The 20,957-nt window shown below is 40.6% G+C and overlaps 1 protein-coding gene across 1 annotated transcript in view; it reads right to left on the bottom strand.

Annotated features, from left to right (window-relative positions):
- Positions 1–20,957, bottom strand: part of CYRIB (CYFIP related Rac1 interactor B) — a 69,010-nt gene that overhangs the window by 34,853 nt on the left and 13,200 nt on the right. The window contains 1 exon segment of the mRNA XM_065753180.1: positions 4,957–5,039. Within this exon segment, the coding sequence (XP_065609252.1) occupies positions 4,957–5,039 (83 nt within the window).

The raw sequence follows: 20,957 nt of genomic DNA, 5'->3' as shown, positions 1-20,957 counted from the left end.
ACTGCAGTTGTGGCCAAGTAGTAGGCTGAGCATTAATCCAGTCAGAAGGAATATATGTTAGCAACCCAGCTGCCTATGGCGCTTCTAAAAAAAATAACATACATAAAAAGAAAAAATTTCATTTAACAAGCATTTAGAAGTTCTCTTCCCACAAGTCAAGCAAAAAAAAAAAAAAAAAAAGGCAACACCTAACATGAGCCTTAAAGGACAGACCTTACAAAACGTAATGTGAAATCTCAATCATCAGGCTCAACAAACAGCTTTTCATTAGAGCAACATTTGGCCTGAGAAAAGTTTACATATTTTGCAGGTCTGTTTAAAAGTGACTTTTTGAGAAGTCAAAACAACCCTGAAATTAATGACTTCGATTTGAAAGTTCACTGAACAAACAGAACTGAAGAGCTGGTGTTGTCCTGAGTGATTATTTACAGGTGAAGAAAACACAGCAGCTTCTCCTTCATAAACAAAGCAGCACAGCTCAAGGCTCCAGCAGAACACAGGGTGTGCTGCACAAGCCTTTAAACCACATTCAAAACTCACTTTTTTCAACTTACTCTAGTAAGTGATGAAGCAAGACTGTAACATATAAAGTCAGAGTATTTTGGGAGAGCTCTGCACTTGATGAGTCAAAAACCTGTCACCAGTCATTAGCAGGTTATTACTGTCTTCATTCAAGGTTTAAATTATTGTACATGCACTGTGGGAGAAAAGATACCATGTTATGCTGCATCAGCACAGGCAAACTATTAATATTCATTGCCGATGGGCACCTGGTAAGACTTTAACAACAGGATTGCACAGAAGTGTTTAAGCCCTCAATCTTTGCCCAACGATTGCAAGCAGCCATATTAAACAAGCCACATTAAACAAGCCCTAAGAAAATCCAGCTGATAAACAGGAGACAGCTCAATTAGGCCAAAAGGCTGCCAGCCATTCCTGTTCCTTGCTTCAGACAGCAGCATTAAAACAAAACAAAGGCATGCCGGTAGAACATGAATAAAACAATCAGGACTTCTACCAAAATATTTTCTAAGTGGTAACACAAAAAGATGTGTGCACCTCACCTTTATTTTCTTAGCAAAATTTCCACAAACCCACTGTGACACAGACAGTGGATCAATTTGAGCTCAGCCGTGCTGCAAACAATTTATAAGCAAACCTACCACAATCTATTCAGAGCAATACCACCAACAGAGAATATTTTTCTTATTTCTAAGCTTGTGGCTCACATGGGAAGTCAAAGTGGCTTCAGCTGTCAAAAAGACATTCATTTTTCTTTATGTATTTACAGCATACGACCTCAATGTGATGGATTATTCTCCCATCCTCGTGGTTCTCACATTGTCCTCCTGCTGCTACCCGGCAGCTCTGTGGTGAAAGCTTTTCATGCTGCTCATAAGCACTTGTAACTCCACTATCTTCTAAATTCATGACAGGACATTTTCCCAAATGGAAAAGTTTCTGAAAGAGCACGTTAACAGCTCCAGTTTTTTTTTGTTTTGTTTTTTTAAACACCTATTTCCTTGTTTAATAGAGGAAACACTTGGCACTGACCAAACCAAAACGGAACACTGTTTTCTAGCTCTAGCAGTACATTTAAGTTTTGCATAAACTTCCTGACAAAGACACACAGAAGTCTATCACACTACAGCCTAACTCAACAAATCCCATCTTCTGGACCACATTCTTCACTACTAACTTTTTGAAGGCAGACAGGTATTGGGACAACTAGAAAAACTTCCCCTGTTCAAGACTAGAGCTTTCCTGCTCAAGCTATTATAGAGAGTGCTTTTAGCAGGTGAGGGATACGTGATCTGCAGAGATCTCTTACAACACCTATGTATGATTCTATGATATTAAGGGATTTGCATTAAACAGCAGAAATAATTACTGAAGAAATTTGAAAGACTCTACCCACAATCAAGCAGAACATATGAAATCATGTCAGTCAGACAAATACTACTCTTGTAAGAACTAAACAAGCCACACCAAAGTGTTCTCAATGTTAATACTAAGGTTACACGTATACATTTGCTTTCACTTTGCAAACATAATACTGAAGGTGTTTCCAAATGTATTAAAATTAACATAAATGCAGAACCTGTTAATCCACAAACAGTTCAACATCAGTGCTGGGGCAGACTCCACAATACACTCAACACTTTGCTTCAAACACCTCCCCACCATCATTCCTCCCTAATTACAGGGGAACCATTCTAAGTTGCACAGATTTTCATATTTTCAAGCATGTAAACAAATTCAAGCTGCAGCTGAGAGAATGCAGCTATAAATTAAGAGTGAATAATTTTCACGTGTTATATTCAAGTAGGAGATAGATATCAAGATTTTTCTGAATGATTGGTACTCAGAAAAAATAATCCTTTACAAGGTAACATTCTGAAAAAGTCACCACAGGAAAAACAAGGCAACTACTAAAATGTTAGATGCCCTATGAATCTGTGGTAACGGACTTCTGAAACATAGCCAAAAGAAAATGTGCACCTAGAACAATATCTGGATAGAATAGGCACATGTTACTCCCATAGAGTCACTTGGGCAGCACCACACTAAGAAAAAGTCAGTCAGCTGCAGCTATCTCAGAGCCAAGATCCAGCAAGATAAAGGCACTCTCCCATGCTACATGGAGGAAATACTGAAGAAAGATGACTATTTTACCACAACTGCAGACAAAGAGCTCCCTTCTACAACTACTGCTTCACTCAGCATGGCCATCCTGTTTTAAATTCTCTTGGTAAGGGATGAGAGTGAGGGGATGGGAAGAGAAGAAAATAGATGGTCCTAGCACTCCCCTCACTGCTAGGCTAATGAGCTTTTCAGTTCTCTGTATATAGCAAGCTATACACTCAAATTCAGGTAGAAATGCATGATTTCTTCATATCATAGATTGGCTTTGGCTGGAGGGGAGACCTTAAAGATCATCTAGTTCCAACTCACCTGCCACAGGCAAGGTTGCCAACCATCAGAACAGGCAGCCCAGGATCCAACCTGGCATGTAATGCCTCTAGGGATGAGGCAGACAGTCGCTCTGGGAAACCTATTCCAGTGCCTCACCACTCTTCAAGGAAAAAAAATCTCCTCCCATTTAGTTTAAAATGATTCCCCCTTGTCCTAGCACTTTCAGTCCATGCAGAGATGCTCTCCTCCTTTCATAGCACTGGAAAGACTGCAATGAGGTCTCCTTGGAGCCTCCTGTTCTCCAAGCTAAACAAGCCCAGTTCCCTCAACCTTTCTTCACAGGAGAAGTGCTCGAGCTCTCTGATTATCTCCATGGCCCTCCTCTGGACCCAATCTAACAGCTCCACATCCTTCCTGCAACAGGGGCCACAGGCCTGGACGCTGTACTTCCAGTGTGGGCTCATGAGGGCAAAGCACAGCAAGACAGACATCTCTCTCACCTTGCTTTCAGCCTCCCCTCCTTTGATGCAGCCCAGTATACAGTTGGCCTTCCTGGCTGCAAGAACGCACTGCTGGCTCAATCATTATCAGACAGCAACAGTGCAGCTCAGAACTGGTGGTAATACTAAACTGTTCCTGTATCCCAAGCTGTGACGTGTTACAACCACAGGTACCCTCTGTGGTAAACTGAAGGGACATAGTTTTAAACTGGGAATATGGGAAGAAGCTTTCCATGCATTTTAGAGTCTGAGGCTACTTTTAAGTCACTATGTCATTTCCATCAGATGGACATACATTAATGATATATTAATGATATCAAACTTTTAAAGGCATATGAGATTAGTAGAGCAATGAGTTGAAACAGTCAGTTCTGATAATGAGGAAAAACTACACAACACAACTTCATACTAGCCTCATTTGTTTATAAAATTTAGATAAATTAAGTGGTATGAGAAGCTTAATAAAGCATCCATAAATATTTGGGTAATAAAAGCTTAATGTTTCCTAACTGGCTAAGATACTGCTTCACTTCACATTTGTCCTTGGATCCAGCTACTCATTCCATGCTGAGAAATGTCTCCTGGTTTACTTAGCCCTATTGCTCAAAATAAGGATTAAACTTGTATAGAAAGTATATAGGAAGCGGAAGCTGGAAGAAAATTGAATGCAAGTTTAGTTTACATCTCATGGATGTTTTCCCCCCCACACACTAAAGGCTATTACTTCTTTCACTGAGCATTTGAGAAGTGAGAAGTAGACCTAGTACCTCCTACGGATGCATACATGATTTAGCTATGTTAAGTCACATCTGGATGTCCTGAATTCTCTGGTTTCTTTGTGAGTGGCTCACAACAGCGTGGCTCAACCCCTTAACTTATGGGCTGACAGACAAACTGTTAGCAAGAAGTTACAGCTCTTCACCAACAATTCTTTTACTGTTCTGAACCATAGGTAACCTCCATCTAGCTTTAAAGGCCTGTGAAATATCATACATCTTCAGCTACACTATCATGTATCATTTCTAGCAAATGTACACCCTTCAAATAATGTAAAGAACACTAATGACATTTTTCTAAAGCACCTGGAAATTTTAATTAGAACACTTAGCAGGTTCAGCTTCTAAATCAGCTTTCTTTAAAGTCTTCTTTTTTCTTTCCCTCAAAGCTCTGGAGCATAAGATTTGAAGCTTCAGTGTTTGTGCTATCACTCTTCAAGTAAATAGCTCTGGTATAGTAAAAAGGTACAGACATATTGTATTAGTCTCACTGGAAAATGCAAAAAGACAATGCTTATCATTCCACCACAGATAAAAGACTCCTTTTTTTCCCCTCTACTTCTGGGAGAACTGAGTCATTTTGCATTCTATTTAAATATCTGCATGCTATCTACCAATACTGTGCCTTTTTTCTACAGTTAAGCATAGAAGAATTATTGCACGGACTACATTCTGCTTTTAATACATCAAAGTAATTTGTACTTCTTTTAGAATACTACAGAAAACAGAAATAATTGACAAGCAGACATCTAAAAAAAGTTTACCAGTTGGTAGTATCTTCTTGCAGTCTTTACAGAGAACTCCTCTTCCCCAGGTTACCAGTGCAGCAGCAGCTTGTTTTCAGAATCTGAACAAACAGAACAATACCATTAAAACTAAACAATACACAGCCCTTCAATTACATCAGACAGAGCAAGAGGTAAATCAATGTTAATACTGTGAAGCCAAGAAACAAATGCAGTTCTTCAGGAATCCAAATAAAACGAAGCACTTGTAATTTTATGGAACTGACAGTACAAGCAAATAAAGAGGCATCCTGACAAACTCTTCTGTGAGTCAGTAAGGCAATTAGCTATCCATGATCACAAGCATCAGAAATAGAGCATTACATCTCAGCATTTCTGAGCCAACTTGCATTTGGTTGCAGCAGAGAAAAGTAGGTCTTGGTTTATCATATACTGCTTATAGGGAAAAATGGTTTATCAGGACAGTTTCCAACAGCTAAAGACAAAAATGGTCAATGACAGCATTTACTTTTGGGAACTTATCCTAAGATAATTTTGAAGTAAGAGATGTAAGTAAAATTTCTGGCTTAGAAATTTAGTCTTGTACAGTACAAGAGAACAGCACTTCCTATGGAAATGTTCCACTGAGATCCACTGCGAGTGGATTTTGGTCCATCTGGAGTAGGTTTATACAAACATCTACCTTATCATACTGCAATAATGGGATGATGAACTAGCCAACATGAACATCTTTCCACGGTGGTATTACATAAGTCTGTTCCATCTGGGGCTTGGTAAGCTTCTGCTTCAGAGATTTCAGCAAACATAAATGTGTTCAAGTGTTTTCACCTGACCTGTCTCCAGAAAACCCAGTTTAGCTCCTACCACAGGCTCTGCTCCTGTTACCAGAATCCACCCTGCCAATACTGGGTTTTCTTCTTCTTTTAAGGAGCAACCCTCCTATCTTGTACTTTAATTCTGTTAGTTCAAATAGAAAGCCAACTGCATTCTGCAGTGCATCTGTTTTTAGAAATTGGTTTACAAATTAGCTTTAGAGATTTGGTTTAGAAATAACAAATTCCTGTCAAGTCAATGACATCTGCAGATCCAGCTGAAGAGGTATGAAATATTCAGTGCTCGTTTGTACTACTTCAGTTATCAGCAGCTCCTTTAGATTACATAATCCTGATTAACAAGCATTTAGCACAAAAATACACAGCTTTGCAGTGAAACTCCTGATCAAAAAAGCCACAGTAGTACTGCCCCTTGTGAGAAGGGGGGAGGGAAAGCTCTGCAGTATGAAGGCTCTGGCATGATTTCAGTTTTAGGAAATCTGTCATCAAAAGTTCCTCCCCTTTTCCCACAGAAGAATCCTGCACCCCCAAGCAGCATCACTAGGAGAAGACAAGGATTCTGAAGATCCACAGAAGGTCATTATGCAAAATTTAACTGATAAAAATCAATCTCACTTCCATCCTGTCTGTTGCGACAGTTCGTAAGTTTAAAGGAAAAAGACATGTCAATCAATGATAATTTTCACCAATTTGAGTCAAAGGCAAAACTTGCGGGTGCCTGAAAAACCTCATGTTTTTGTTTTCCCTGCAAGTGTTCCTGTATAAAGTACAAATTCTCTTGAGGCAGGAAATCTAAAAAGATATCCAGGACACGTTACTTGCTTCGTTAAATCACAGGATTTGTTTCAACAGTTGTTCTAACTGTGCCATACTGGGGCTGGAAATAGTTAACGTGTGAAGTCTCTTCCAAGCCATTCCATGATTGTTTAAATCATGGCTCCTCCTGCCAAAAAGCTCTATAAAGTCACCAGTTACATACAATTCAGTTACAAAGCCCTGACTGAGAGATGTAAGGTATTATACTCACAGGCTGCTTGGTACCTCGCTGAGCAGAACAGCATGGACAACTGCATCTCAAAGTTCTCAACTGAATGACCACTTAGGCAACTGCAACACCTGTAATTTCCTCCAGAACTTGGATCCACCCATCCCTCAATCCCGTGCTTCCCCTGTACAGCTCAGCAGTGCTGCTCTCCTCTCCATCAACACACTGCAGTTTCTCCCTGATGAGCCATGCCTGCACACTGGCCCTTCAGCAAGAAGGGGGAGAAGTGCCACGAATTGGAGCTCAAGAGCAATTCTGGGTGGGAAGTGGCAGAACAGCAGCAGGTACTGCAGAGGAGACAGCTCATGGAAACATCTGCTTCCATAGTGTGATCTGGAACTGGACAGAGAATAATGACTGGTGACATGCAAAGAGAGGCACTGCTGGGCCTGAGCGTGCCTCCAGCAGCTCTGCAACACCACACAACACAACAGGGGCTGATGTGGGGGCACGCACAGATGTCTGGTCCTACAAAAGCATGGAAACAAACCTCCAGTTTCCAGTGTAACAATCCTTGTGTTGTTTCAGTTGATACAGCCTGTCAAGAGCTTGTAACCTGCGATACAAATGACAACGCAGAAGAATTAAGTAGCTGCCATCTTAGCTTTTCATCAGTGCTACTTCAAAAATTAATTTTCTTTACTTCACATAGGTGTACTGAACTAAATTAACGCTGCCTTTCTGACGAGCTAATTAGCATAGCTGGTGAATGACAGAGGAATTTGCTCGCTCTCAGAAAACATCCCAGCCTGCCCTCCACATGCTGTGTAATCCAAAACGATGCAGGCAGTAAGCCTAAAGGAGGGAGACCTCACCTGTTCATTACAGTAACCATCCCTTACTTTATTTGTTTTGTCACTTAAGGAGAAGGTGGAATTAGTACAACACCCAACTCAATCTTGTTTCCCATTCAAAATTCACTCAAGGAAAAATAACCACCAGGATGCAAAGAGTCTTCCGTGAGTGGCACAGTGTTTGTTTTTCTCTGGTGTTATGTGTTTCAACATGCAGACACTAAGCCACGGCTTCCCCAGCCTCCAAGGTGTTGCTCTTATCTGAGCCACAAAAGACAACAGTTTAAAAGATTAAGGCAGCTTTCTCAGGGGAAAACAAGCAACAGTAACACCAGGGCTAAGGTGTTAATGGAAAAAAAAATCAGGGTGCCCTATGCAAGATAGTTTGATGAAATACTGTGGAAAAAAACCCACCCTCTTACTGCAGATTAACAGCTTATGCAGCACATTCAAAAGCCCACAGAAATGTGAATTTCACAGCTTAACGCAGCCAAGTAATTGTTACTAAAGAGCTTGGTCTAAATTACGTTTAGCAATAACAGCACCTAACATTAACCTATTTAGCCAACACTATTGCACAGACATGAACCACATTCAGAATCACTGCACACATCTTTGTCTGTGTTCAACTTTGCTTAGGCCTAAATGTAGAAAGCAAAGGAGGACAGTAGGAGAGATTTGAGGTGATGCATCCTCAAGGCAGATCACAACAGGACTGAAAGCCCATCAACAGCATGTCTAGAGAAGGGCAACAAAGCTGGAGAGGGGTCTGGAGGACAAAGAACTTACAGCTCCCTATGACAAGCTGAAAGGAGGCTCTGGCAAGGGGGAGTCTGCCTCTTCTCCCGTGTAACTAGCAACTGGATGAGAAATAGTGGCCTTAAGTTGCACCAGGGGAGGTTCAGATTGAATTTGAGGAAAAATTTCTTCTTTAGATGAGAGGTGAGGTGCTGGAACAGGCTGCCCATGGAGCTGGTGGAGTCACTGTCCTGGGAGGTGTTCAAGAAACACATAGATATTTTACTTTGGGACATACTGGTGGTAAGTGGACAGCTAGACTAGATGACCTTGGAGGTCTTTTCCAACCCTGATGATTCTAAAAGACCTCCTAAAAGGAAAAAAAAAAAAAAAAGCAAGACATCCAGACTCCTATAAAAGCAGGGAAACCTATACACACTAAAATTCATATGGACAGCTGTAACAGAAAGCGAAACGTGACAACTCTATTGGTCACTTAAATGATATGTAGTTTGTTTTCCTTTCCAACTTACACTGACAAAACAAAAATTTACAGTTGGAAGAGGAAACTGTCCTGTGATGTTATGAATTGCTGGTCAGGGAGCTATTAAAATATCCCCAGAAGTTTGCATCTACACAGCTGAAAAGGTAAGTTCTCATTTCTCTGCTTTCAGGAGAGTAATGAAACTACTTAAGATCAAAAGAAATGATACTAAACCTCAGTAGTCAGAGCTTCAACTGGAGATCACACAGTAACAATGGTACTGAGAACACAATGTGAGTAAAGGGAAGGTTATTAATTTGTGAAGAAAAAGTTGCAAAGGCAGACAAAAAACACACATCACCTTTGTTGTTCCCAAAGCAAACATTTGGCACAGGTTTAAAGCATCATCAATCCAAGACAATGCTTGAACTGAAGTGTAATTTACCATATTTACCACACAGAACCCTGACCAGCTTTTCCTCTGTTAATCACTCTGAAGTCATAGAAGAAAAGATTTTTCAGCTGTAACCATTTCCTATGATTCTCTCTCCTTTCAGTGTAATTTTTGTTTCCAACACTGCACTTGACATTCTGAGCTTAGCAGAGCTACACGGTTTTGCCACTTTCCCTTAAAATGCAAGTTCTCACAACTACTTTAAGTTGGAGGCTCTGAATAGAAGAATAACATCCTTGCCAGTATTACCACCCACTCCACCCCCATTTCACTCCCCTTTAAAACAGTTACAAAGAATTAAAGGGGCTGGAAGGGACTTCTGGACTCAATGCTGAAAGCAGGATCTCTACAGTAGATCACATAGGAAAGCATTCAAGCAGGTTTAAATATCTTCAGACTCCACAGCCTCTCTGGGCAGTTTGTTCCAAGGCTCTATCACCTTCAAAGTAAAGAAGTTCCTCCTCATGTTCAGACAGAACTTTCTGTGCTTCAGTTTGAGCCTGCTGTCCCTCATCCTGTCACAGGGCACCACTGAAAAGAGCTTGGCCCCACTCTCTTCTCCTGATCTTTAGGAATTTGTCGGTGTTGATAAGATCCCCCTTCAGATGGCTCACAGCAACTGCGTCCTATGCCCTGGTTCTGTATGCTACCACAGAAATAATCCTTTTTAGTACTGCTGAGAGGATGGCTCTTGACACACAGCAGAAAAGGATGACATGCAGGACAAGAAAACTGAGAGATTTCTTCATTCTGAAGCAAAGCTGCTATACCTTCATACCTTACATCTCAACTACTACGTTTGGTATTTGACTGATATTAGGTCTGGCCTAGGGACAGAATAAAATACTCTGAAACCAGGAATCGGCCTATGGGATGAACACAGGACCAGTCTTAATTTTTCTGCTTTCTGAAGAGGTGAAATAAAAGAAGCTCTGTATGTGACACAAATCAGCAGAACAGCACAACTGCTACTGACTCTAATTCAAAGGTTCAATATATAAACAATCTACAAGAACTCTTCCTAAGTAAGGCATACAGCAAGAAGATTGCAGTTGCTCATCCAGGCTCCAAAGAACAGTTTCAGTTCTCCGCTAGACAAAGACCTACTGTGAGTTAAGACTGGAAGTGAGGACTTTCCCATGCCATAAAAATTCCTTCTCACCAGACAGCCCTCAGCCTTTCCTGGATCCACTCCTCCAACCTCTACTTGCAAAGTGCCCCAGCTCCAGCTGAGCAAGGCACCCCCCCAGCTCACACACTAACACCGATTTCAGGACTGCACAAACAGATCAGAGTCAGGCTTCCAATGTGCATGGATCAGACAACCATGCAAGAGAGCCTACTTCTTCTGCATGAGGTGCCATTTAAAAAGTCTTACTATTTGAAAGCAGGTAGCAGGAGAAAGAGAAGGTTCTCTGAAGCCACGGGTATGGGTATCTGGTTAGTTTATCCTTTTTTTCCTGCTTCCTAATCAAGTCTATATCTAGTCTATAGAAGCCCAGGCCTTATTTGAAACTTATTTGAAGCCACGTTTACAAGACCTAACTTTCTCTACCTGAAGTTTAAAGTAGCCCAAGCTCTTAGCCTGTGAATAGTATTTTTCTTTCTTTTGCTTAAAAGATACCACAGTGCTCTTGTTTGCGACGCTGAGTAGCAGGTCTCACTCCCAGAAAGCTGTTGACAGACTGTTTCAGGTTTCACATCCGCTTCTCACTAGACATTAAAGGCAAGTGGACTCTTACGCTGCACAGGAAATCTGATGAACTTTAAGCCATTCTTACACTCTCACATCCTCCCCAAACTTCAGTCTGTACCTACACAGTAAAAGACCTTCGTTGAAAGCATAGTTGGAGGAGCCACCATCAGAGGCTTTAATCTCCCTTTTCCTACATCTGATGCATATGTTATAACTTACGTCAGTGCAGGAGTTTCACAAACGTTCTGCACTGCTTCGTACCTGAGGCTAAAAACAAGGTATTTTAGAACAATTCTCACATTCCTCTGCAGAAGCAAAGTACCAACACTGAAATGATCACATGTATGTTCTGCAGGCTGCAATAAGGGAGCCAATTCATCTTTTCCAAATCAGACTATCCTTGGATTAGCAGATAAGTAGGAAAAAAAATATAATCAATTTACGTTTACAAACAGGTCAGACTAAAGTTTTTTTTTTTTGCTCCTGTAAGGTTAGAAATACTTGTTTCAAGATTATCAGCTTTTAGGGTAATTTTTGTGGTTTTCATGGGGAAAAGTAGTAAAAAATCTGAAGTTAAAAACGCAGATGAAAGAAAGGCACTTTATCTAATAAAATTCATGTTGAAGAGTCAATCCAGCACACATGTTGGTAGATGCAAAGTTGCTATGTGCAGCTTGGAATGCAGTAAGAGACATACAGCTCTTTTCCATCTTCTTGCCATTACCTTTGTGAGTGAATGCAAGCACACCTCACCAGAGTATCACAACTGCAAACACTGTGTTTGCTTACAAATTTTGAGACAAAGCTCCAGGACCACAGATTTCAAGAGTAACAGAGTGAGAGCAATAAATGGCACTAATAATGCATAACTAGACTCAAAATTTAAAGTGCCTAACTGTTGCAGTTCCCAAACCTACAGCAGGGACTTCATCTGCAAAGTGTTTTAAAGCTATGTGACAAGCCAGCTGCTCTACAGGTGAAATATGCCCTAGGCTGCTCCTCTGTGAGAAACCATAGGGCCCTTACCCACATTACCACCCAGAGGAGAAGCAGTATTGCATATGAGCCAGCGTTCAACCCAACAACAGTCAGAGCCTCCCAAGCTCTTCAGAAGCTCAGTATCCAGAGGAGTGTTACTTGCTTTGTGCAACACGAGCCTGGAAGCAAGCTCCAGCTTGGCGAGAGGTGCAAACAAAAGCACGCACATGCATCGTACACGCATACCTTCTAGGAAGAAACTGATCTGTCATGTAGTGCTGTGTACTCATCTGCTCAAGGACTGTGATTCAGTGCCTGCAGAGCTGTACAAGGACTATGATTCAGTGCCTACAGGGTGTGTTGGATTTGGTACAGCTGCACTGATTAATTGTACACAACAGACGTGTCTGGCTGCTGACAGGGAAGGGCTACACACACATAGTTAAGAGCACTCAGAGAAGTCAAACAGTGCTGCACAATCAGGTCTCTTTGCTTTCAGATTCATCCAGAGCAACCACAGAAATCTTCTGTATCATCTGTTTTTTGTTTTTGTTGTTTAAAACCCCTCAGAATAAAAGAAGCTGGTTAACTCACACGATAGGCAGGATGGAGCTCAAGGCTTGTCACGTCTAGCATGGGACAGAACAAACATTACCTACTATGGAATTATTTGCGTTGCCATTCATGAACTTATGCAATTTATCAGGGACATCTCACGTGGCACAGACACTGCCAAAGAACTGGATGATTTATTGGTGATCCTTCAGCAGAACTTCCTATAGCAGGAACTTTCTGACACAGCAGACGTTTGCCAGCAGTCTCAAACTATTAGAATATGACACAAACAAGACAGAGGAAGTGAAAAGATACACATAACTATAAATCTCATTAATAAAGATATGCTTGTCACAAGGCCTAAGCTAGAAAATTACTTTAGCATTACGACACTGTCATGAGCATCACAGAAAAACTAAAACAAGTAAGCAGACTTCACAAGAGCAATATAAAATCACTTTGGCCAACTGAGTGCCTTTCAGAGACTTTTCAGTCTTTCAGTACATATGGCTTTCACAGATTTAGAAACACTGAATATTTTGATTCTGTATAGTCTCTTAATTATCCAAATACAGAAATGGATGCTGTTCTTTTGGGCCTGTATCTCCCATATCTACCTGGTAATACAGTTATATACTTAAAAATACAACTATCAGCAAAAGTAGTGCTAAAATTTGACTGAGATTTACCAGATCCAAGAGAAGGAAAGTTTTCCACTTGGCTGTACTTACAGTCAGTGTATAATTGCAGAGGAAAATAAAGCTTCCACAGATAATTATTAACCTTGCTCCTATCTTTGAGGTATCATTTATTTAGGAGCGACTGAACTACAGAAATTAAACCTAAGAGTTCAGTAGCTAGACAAACGTGTTTTGATAATTTGGTTAAAACTTTTTGATTGCTTTCAGGTAATGAACACTGCTGCACCTGTCGTCTATAGCAAGGCTAAACATAAAACAACATGCATCACAGGGTGAGCTGAGTCCTGGAACTCAGCTACAGCAGCAAGATTTGGTTAAGGTACAATAGGACACATCTGGAAGGGGATAAGCACACAACAGGCTGTTTGCTGACCCTTCAGAGAGCCACTGAGGATACATCACATGAAGTACACACACAGGGTAACACTGAGATCTCACTACTACCTCACATTATAAAAAAAACAAGGTGCTGAAATGGCACAGCTCCAAAAATAAAATTGTGCATTTGTGTTTTGCTGCAAACATTCAGGATAACACTCATGCCTCAGTCTGAAAGATAATGAATTGTTTAACTGCTGCAAACCCAACATTCCCATGCTCTGCAGATATTAAAAAGTAATTTGAGACAGTCCATTCTAACCTCTGTCATTAGCAGTAACTTTACTTCAATATGCAGATTAATATTCTACCAAAAAATGCTTTATTAGAACTAATTTGAATTAAAAAAAAATGTCATACAAACATCTGAAATTGCTGACCAAATCATCCTTTCCACAGAGATTACAAAACATTTAAAAAAAAATTAAGAACAAATCCACCACCTCTACCCTCTGCTATATACCATAAGTCTGAAGAAGAAACCACTCCTAGAAAGTACAACCAACTTCATGGTCTTGCAGTCATCCAGTGCACACTCAGGGCTCACAAACATTGTGCTTACAACAGCTAAGAGCACAGCAGTGGGAAAGCAACCCACAATAGGAAGCTCAACTATGAGGAGGCAGCTTCATTACTTCCATAAATTCCACTATACACATGCTGAACTTTGCTTACTGTAAGAAATGTCACAAACAACATTTCACAGACACTTGGTTTCTGCAACTGAACACAGTGCTGGTAATACCAAAGAGCTGCATAAGCACTAACTTACCTCAAGGACCACTGCCCTGAAAAGGCACAGCAGGGTAGGGCTGAGCTAATGAGATACTTGCACCAAAAAAAAAAAAAAACCTAACTGCAGCTCTTCTAGCCAGCAAGAGCTGCTGCCCAAAGGAGTGGCTCAACCTTTTTCCAACCACAGCTCTTTCCTACTCTCTCATAAGCCTACATGCTGTAAAGCCAAAGGCAGAATTACCTATTTTCTTTTAGACTTGTGTGTCTCTGCTAAGAGCACCTGAATGGCACAAGGGTCACCATTCAGCACCCAACTGCAAGGAAAACTATGATACATTTACACTTAAGGAAACAGAAAGCTGGGAGAAACACAGCAAAAATAAGTGCACTGAGTGACCAACCTCCCAATGGATATGCCTTGATGTATAGACAGATACTGTCATCTATTCTACCCTTCTGAATGCTTCTGTTGTTGGAATGGATTTCCATCTGGAGTCACAGTACCTGACAGTATCCTGGACTTCCACACAGGTGCTGTCACACAAGAGCTGGAAAACTTCCAATTAAAATTGAATTAAGGTTTCACAATATCAATAAATGTGTCTGCTTAGTTCTGTGTTTTGTTAAGTGAATAAAATGCTGAAAAGGCACACATTTTGTGTCTTTCACCATTTTATACATTTCCAATGGAGAAAAAGAAACGACCCTACACAAATCTGTGCCAAGACGTAGTTGTTTAGGGCTGTTTCTTTTTCACTATAAATTCCTCTGCATTTCACTCAGTCACATCAGTACTTTCACAAGCTGACAGTCAGAAACACATTTTACAAGAGAACGTAAGAGTATAATGTTTTCATCAGAATTCGTAAGTGCAATTCGTCACAACTGAAGAGCTCCTCTGAAGTTGTGTTGGATTTCTTTAAGTAATAAAATATTTTGGTAGCTTACAAGTTAACAACAGTTTGAAGTGATTTTATTTGTATCACTGTACTCCAGTCTGTCAAGAGCAAATTTTATCTATCAAGCTGCACACTTACCCTTAGCATGCTCCTCTGATGTGCAGGCATTGTTATCAGAAACACTCCTATCACTAAGATGTTCAGAAATGTTGCAACAGTTCAATGTTACTTATATAAACAATCTTGGCATACAAATCTGTTACTTTCAATCTTTCCTTTCACTTGCACCTCTTTGCTGAAGAATAAAAGCTTATTTCTGTCCTGCTTACTCCTTAAAATGCCTGAGTGTTTTAAGGAAAAAATGAGCACTTCTGAAGTAATTGATCTTCAGGACTTTGTTTCTGCTTTCAAAAATTCTAACCAACTGCATCTTTCCCCATTTACAAAATAGATACTCTAGGGGACTAAAATAGACACTTACTGTAATTTTGAGAAACCAAAATCTGTCCACACACACAGCTTTGTTGTTTTTTTCCTCCATTTGTGGAAGCAGAGCACAAGCAGTTCCAGATGCAGCAATTCTGAGCATGAACGTACAAGTAACAGTCACCTATACTCAGATATTTCCACTCCTGTCACTTGGAAATCGATAATCACCAATAAGGCTGTCAAGGAATCCAAGCCACAAGGCTGGCTTTAGTTTGGAAAGACAAGCAAAAACAAACAGACAAGAAAAACCAACCCAAACAAACCTGTCCTTGAATTATCTGAAGAGAACTAATCTGGCCAAAGTAACACAATTCTGGGAGAAATCTCAGCATACTGAAGCTTCACACTTTACCCCAAGGCCTTGTCCAAAGTTTCATGAGCACATTAGTCAAATGACCTATGAAGTCAACTTGGAGCTCACCCAAGGTGCTATGGAAGAACAAAGAGGTATGTGCAATTACTAGTCTTGGTCTTATACTTGGAACCACTTAATGTTTTAAGTTATACAGCTGGACTATGCTAACAGTGAAATGCCTACTTCTGTTACATTGCTAAACGAGGAAGTTACAACCTATTTGCTCCCTCGGTCCAGATTAATCTGCTTCTGTTTAACACTGACTAATTCACACAGTTTCCGTCTAGCTATACTCACAGAACTGCAGAACAGTATTATTTACTGGTAGGGAGATCTTGGCAGATAGTTCCTTTCCACTAGTTAAGAGAGATGACAATATAATCAAGGAATGCCACTCGTGTGAACTACGAAAGCAAGCTTCCATGCATATGAACACCACTCATAAGCAAAAGGCTTGATGAAACACCTCATAGCTGAGGTATCTCCTAAAGCAGATGCCAAGAACAGTACTGAAAAACAAAGAAATGGTACAAATGCACAGAATTCAAAGGCAGGCATCAAGGCCATCAGTCCCATCTTACTTCTGAGCACACACAGACAGAGGAATTGCTTGTGATAGAGATCATGGGATTAGATTTCTCTCTTAACTTTTACACGGATATTTGCCTTCACAGCCCTGAAGGGAAGAGAGCCTTTGAAAGATATCTGCAGGACACTCAATGGCTCCTTTCTTGGAGCTGTTCTGTTATCAGACATGAAACCACCTGCTTCCACTCCCCATAGGAAAACAGTTGGCCAAAATCACCAACTTCTAAAAACCAAAATTAAGAACTGCCCAAAAGTCAGAGTGACACCAGAACTGCCTAAGACAGCTGCAGACATAACCTCTTCAAGTCTCCCATGAGCAACGTGACAACAATTTACTGAAACTGGATTGCTAAGAATTATCGTTGCTACTATGTAAGGGTGATAAATGTCAGAAGCCTTGAGAAACATAGATCTAAACGTATTTTAGGTTGAAAATTAACAAACTAAGAAGTCTTGAGAAGAACTGCTGAAAAGCACGTAAGCTCAGAACGACTGGACAGTGATGGTGGCATGAGGTAACACCAACCACTTTATCACTCACCCTCATTATTTCCCAAGGGGGACAGGAAGCACATATTGCTGTAGAGCACAAACAGGTTTGCTGTGAGAAATAGCAGGAAATTAAAGAAATAACTTGCTAAGAACTGGAGAGGGGGAGGGCAGGCTGTTTTATCAGGAAGACAGATAGAAGTTTACTGTTAGAACAGGACTGTAACCAGTCCCAGTGAAGCAGCTGTAGCTACAGGCCAAAGAGTGCTCTGCCTTTTTGCTGGAGCCAAGCTCTCACCAGCCTCTTGAACTACGTGGTGTAATGCACAAGTCCTGCTTGTCAAGCATTATTGCAGGACTTAATATCTGTGTACACCTAGAGCTTTCCTTCATCTTACCATTAAAATAATCTCAGCTTTCTTGTCAGCAACTTTCATCGCTCCCTTTTTATTTGAAAGGCTTTATCATTCAGACAAATAGCCATGCTTCAGAGTAACCTCACTCACAAGAACAGCCCTGAACTCAAAACACATGACACCCAGTCAACACATTACCATTACAGATACTCAAAGAGACTTCTGTTTAATTAATTCAACACAGTTCCTCCTGGCTCCCACGAATAAAAGAGCTCTCCTATTCAACTTACCCTTGAAGCACTGTAGTGACACCAGGACTGTAAATTCTCTGAAGTTCCTCAGATAGCCCAGTTGCACCACAGGGAACACTAAGCTCACACAGTGAGATTGCCTTATCATCTGAGTTTCCAGACCAGAGATTTATTGTCAGCTACTAATTTTACCCATTTAATAGCCTTCCACTCTATCTCCCATGCCCCAGCCTTTCCAGTTAACCTAACTTTCAGCTGTATCATGGAAAGAAAATACCACCCATTCTCATGAGGCAGATCTGATCAAACAATGTTTAATGATCACTGAGATACACCAGAGGAAAAAAAAAAAACAACAGTTTGTCAGTACACAGAAAAAGAATTTGCTGAAATTAAAAAACTACAAAATATTAGAAAAATACAAAGTATTTCACCAGGAACCACTGTACCACTCCATCCATTATTTCAAAAGGAGCTAGCACAACAGTGTGCTGCACAGCTGTAAGTGCAGCCATGCCCTTCTCATCTTTACACACACACACACACACACAAGCCCCTGCTTGGCAGCCAACATTCTTCAAAGCTATGAAGTCACTGAAGCCCTGGATCTTCAGAGTACCCTTTACCCACTAACTGCCAGCATCACTTATGGCTATAGTTTCCATCTATGCTACTTACACTAACAGCATAGAAAAAAAGAAGCAGTATTAGCATGTGCAGTCAAGTTAAATTCTGGCTTACTTCAATACATCTTACCACCTCTGGATGTGCTTCAGATAAGGAAAATACATACACAGATTTTAGTCAGAAAAAGGTTAAGTTCATTTTGATTTAGCTGTACATGCACAGCCAACTAATTTGTTCGCTAAACTGCTCCCCTCTTACTGACACTAAAGGAGCCTACGAGATGCATCAGTGACTAAAACACATTCCAAATCTGATCCATATTGCACTTTTCAGTGGTGGTTCTGATTCTGATGACCTACTCACCTTAGAAAAAACAGATGGAAACACATGATTCAGTCTGTGAGAGATGAGAATTTGCAAACTGAAATCACCAGACTATAAGAACAACCCCAAAACAAGCTTTCCCAAGCCCGCATTACTGCTGCAAGGCACCCCAACTACACGCAGGGCTATTAGCTTTGGTTAGATGTAAAGCCACCAATGTAACTTTAGAAAATCAGTTGGCAGAGTATTTGAATAAAAGCAAGAATCGCTTCAACAAAACCAGTCTGATCCAAGCCTGCTTGAAGTGATGTCCCATTTTCAACCAGCAAAATAACCCCAGTTTCGTGCAAACAGTATCAACAGTCGAACTTTACAGTATGCACATAAGGGGGAGAAAAGCAGAGTGCTACCCAATAAGCAGTGCATTATCTTTCAGCAGGACTGTAAAATTCCAGTCAAAACAAGGCTGTATAGCAATGAATAACGTTAAGAACAGCACTCTGAAAGCTGCTTTAGCTGCTAACTGGCAGCTTTTTCCTGCCCCCAACACCTGCCTCAGTACTATGGGCTTTACATAAAGTGGACAGAGAAGTTTCATCCCCTCCATTCAGCAGGTTAACTGGAGCTTCTCCTGCTGAATGCAGCAGCAAAAAGACTAAGGGAAGCCTAATGCCATCACACAGTTTGGATCTGCCGAGCAAGAGATGCTAGCTAGTAGACTAATGAAAGCAGCGTGGGAGAAAAAAATATCTCTATGTAAACAGCCCCACATCAGCAGCTTTACAAAGCCACCTTACACATGAGATAGTGGAACATGAATAACCCTTTGGCATCTTTACTAACAAGTAGGCCACTACAGGGGGTTACTTAATTCTGATTTAGGATACCTCTAGAAGCAGCCCTCAAGGTAAAGGGCTTCATACCCAGTGCTCTTAATAAAGCTAAGAATGGTTTCTCTCCTATGTTATTTTTTGGTGTTAAAACGAAACCTCACAACTGATAACACAACCAGCACTTACTGTATAAATACACTGGTTTTCAGCACTGCCAAGAGAACAAGCAGTGAAGTGTTCTCTTTTTTTTCTTTTTCAAACAGAAGTCATAGGGAAAGCATCACTTATCAAAGATGAGTATCTTCTTACTTGAAGGCACTTTTTCTTTAAGAAAAAAGAAAAAATAAAATACCTATTTTGCTTTTTATTCTTCCTAAAAACAGAGGAGAAACCCAAGCCCCCAATTTTTCTCTTAAAGTTAAAGGATTTTTATATTGCAGCACAATGCTGACAGTGAACTTAAACAACTATCGACTACACTCGCACTGAAAGAATCCAGATGGGGGTTTTCTGGCAAGGGAACAGCAGCCCAAATGATCCACACCAAATGTCCACCTAAGCCCAACAGCAGGTACTCAACAAAAGATGTTCAGTGCTCTTTCAGAGGTAACTAAAAGACTTTTTGGACCAGAACTCATATCTGCATTTTGGATAGCTCTGAACATCTTCAGCCTCTTCAACCAACACTGACAGCAAGTGCCGAAGTTAAATTAGTTACTGTGTGGAAAAAAGTCTGATTTATTTTAAACCTACGGTCTGAAAACTGGATGTCAGCTTCACATGCCATGAAGAGCTATTCATTTCCCATTAGCTTGAGCCATGTTATTTATTTTATATACCTTTATCACACTACCTCTCAAGTGCCTTGAAATCAAAGCCTAAGATAAGCAGGTTAGTATCCCATCTCTTACACTTCCAGATTTTAAAGTTTCCAACATCAGATTGGTCTATGAGTAGGCTTTATTGAAAGCAGGCACATACACTAATTCATGAACCAAGAAACTAGGTCAACCATTTTCTGAGCACCACACAGATTCTGTACAAACAAGCAGAGAAAGGTGATGATGGTACAGTGGTGCGCTTTAAGAGAAGCCCCTGCTCTGCCACCTACTCTCTTCCCAGCTCTCCTTTCCTGAAGGTCTCTTTCTTCACTTTGTCTACGGCTCAAAGAACAAACTTGTGAAGCACCAAAACAGATGAAGAATAAGCTCACAGGGCAGAAGTCCTGTATCAGCCATTCAATCGTATCACAACTTTGTTTGCACACCGAACACCGGGCACTTCCACTTTCCTCAGCTGCACTGAATGTTAAGACTGTTAGCGTGGTTGAGCATGTATCTTCCCTGCTTACAGGAGCTACAAGTTGCATTTTACAAACAAATAAAACCCTGCTTTCAATAGACAATTTCAAATGGCA

Source organism: Cyrtonyx montezumae, unplaced genomic scaffold (assembly GCF_038088225.1).
Source record: "Cyrtonyx montezumae isolate F1298 unplaced genomic scaffold, pur_monq_1.0 scaffold_8, whole genome shotgun sequence".
Classification (NCBI taxonomy): domain Eukaryota; kingdom Metazoa; phylum Chordata; class Aves; order Galliformes; family Odontophoridae; genus Cyrtonyx; species Cyrtonyx montezumae.
Note: the sequence above shows the minus strand (reverse complement) of the source record. Positions and strands in the feature narration are given on the sequence as shown.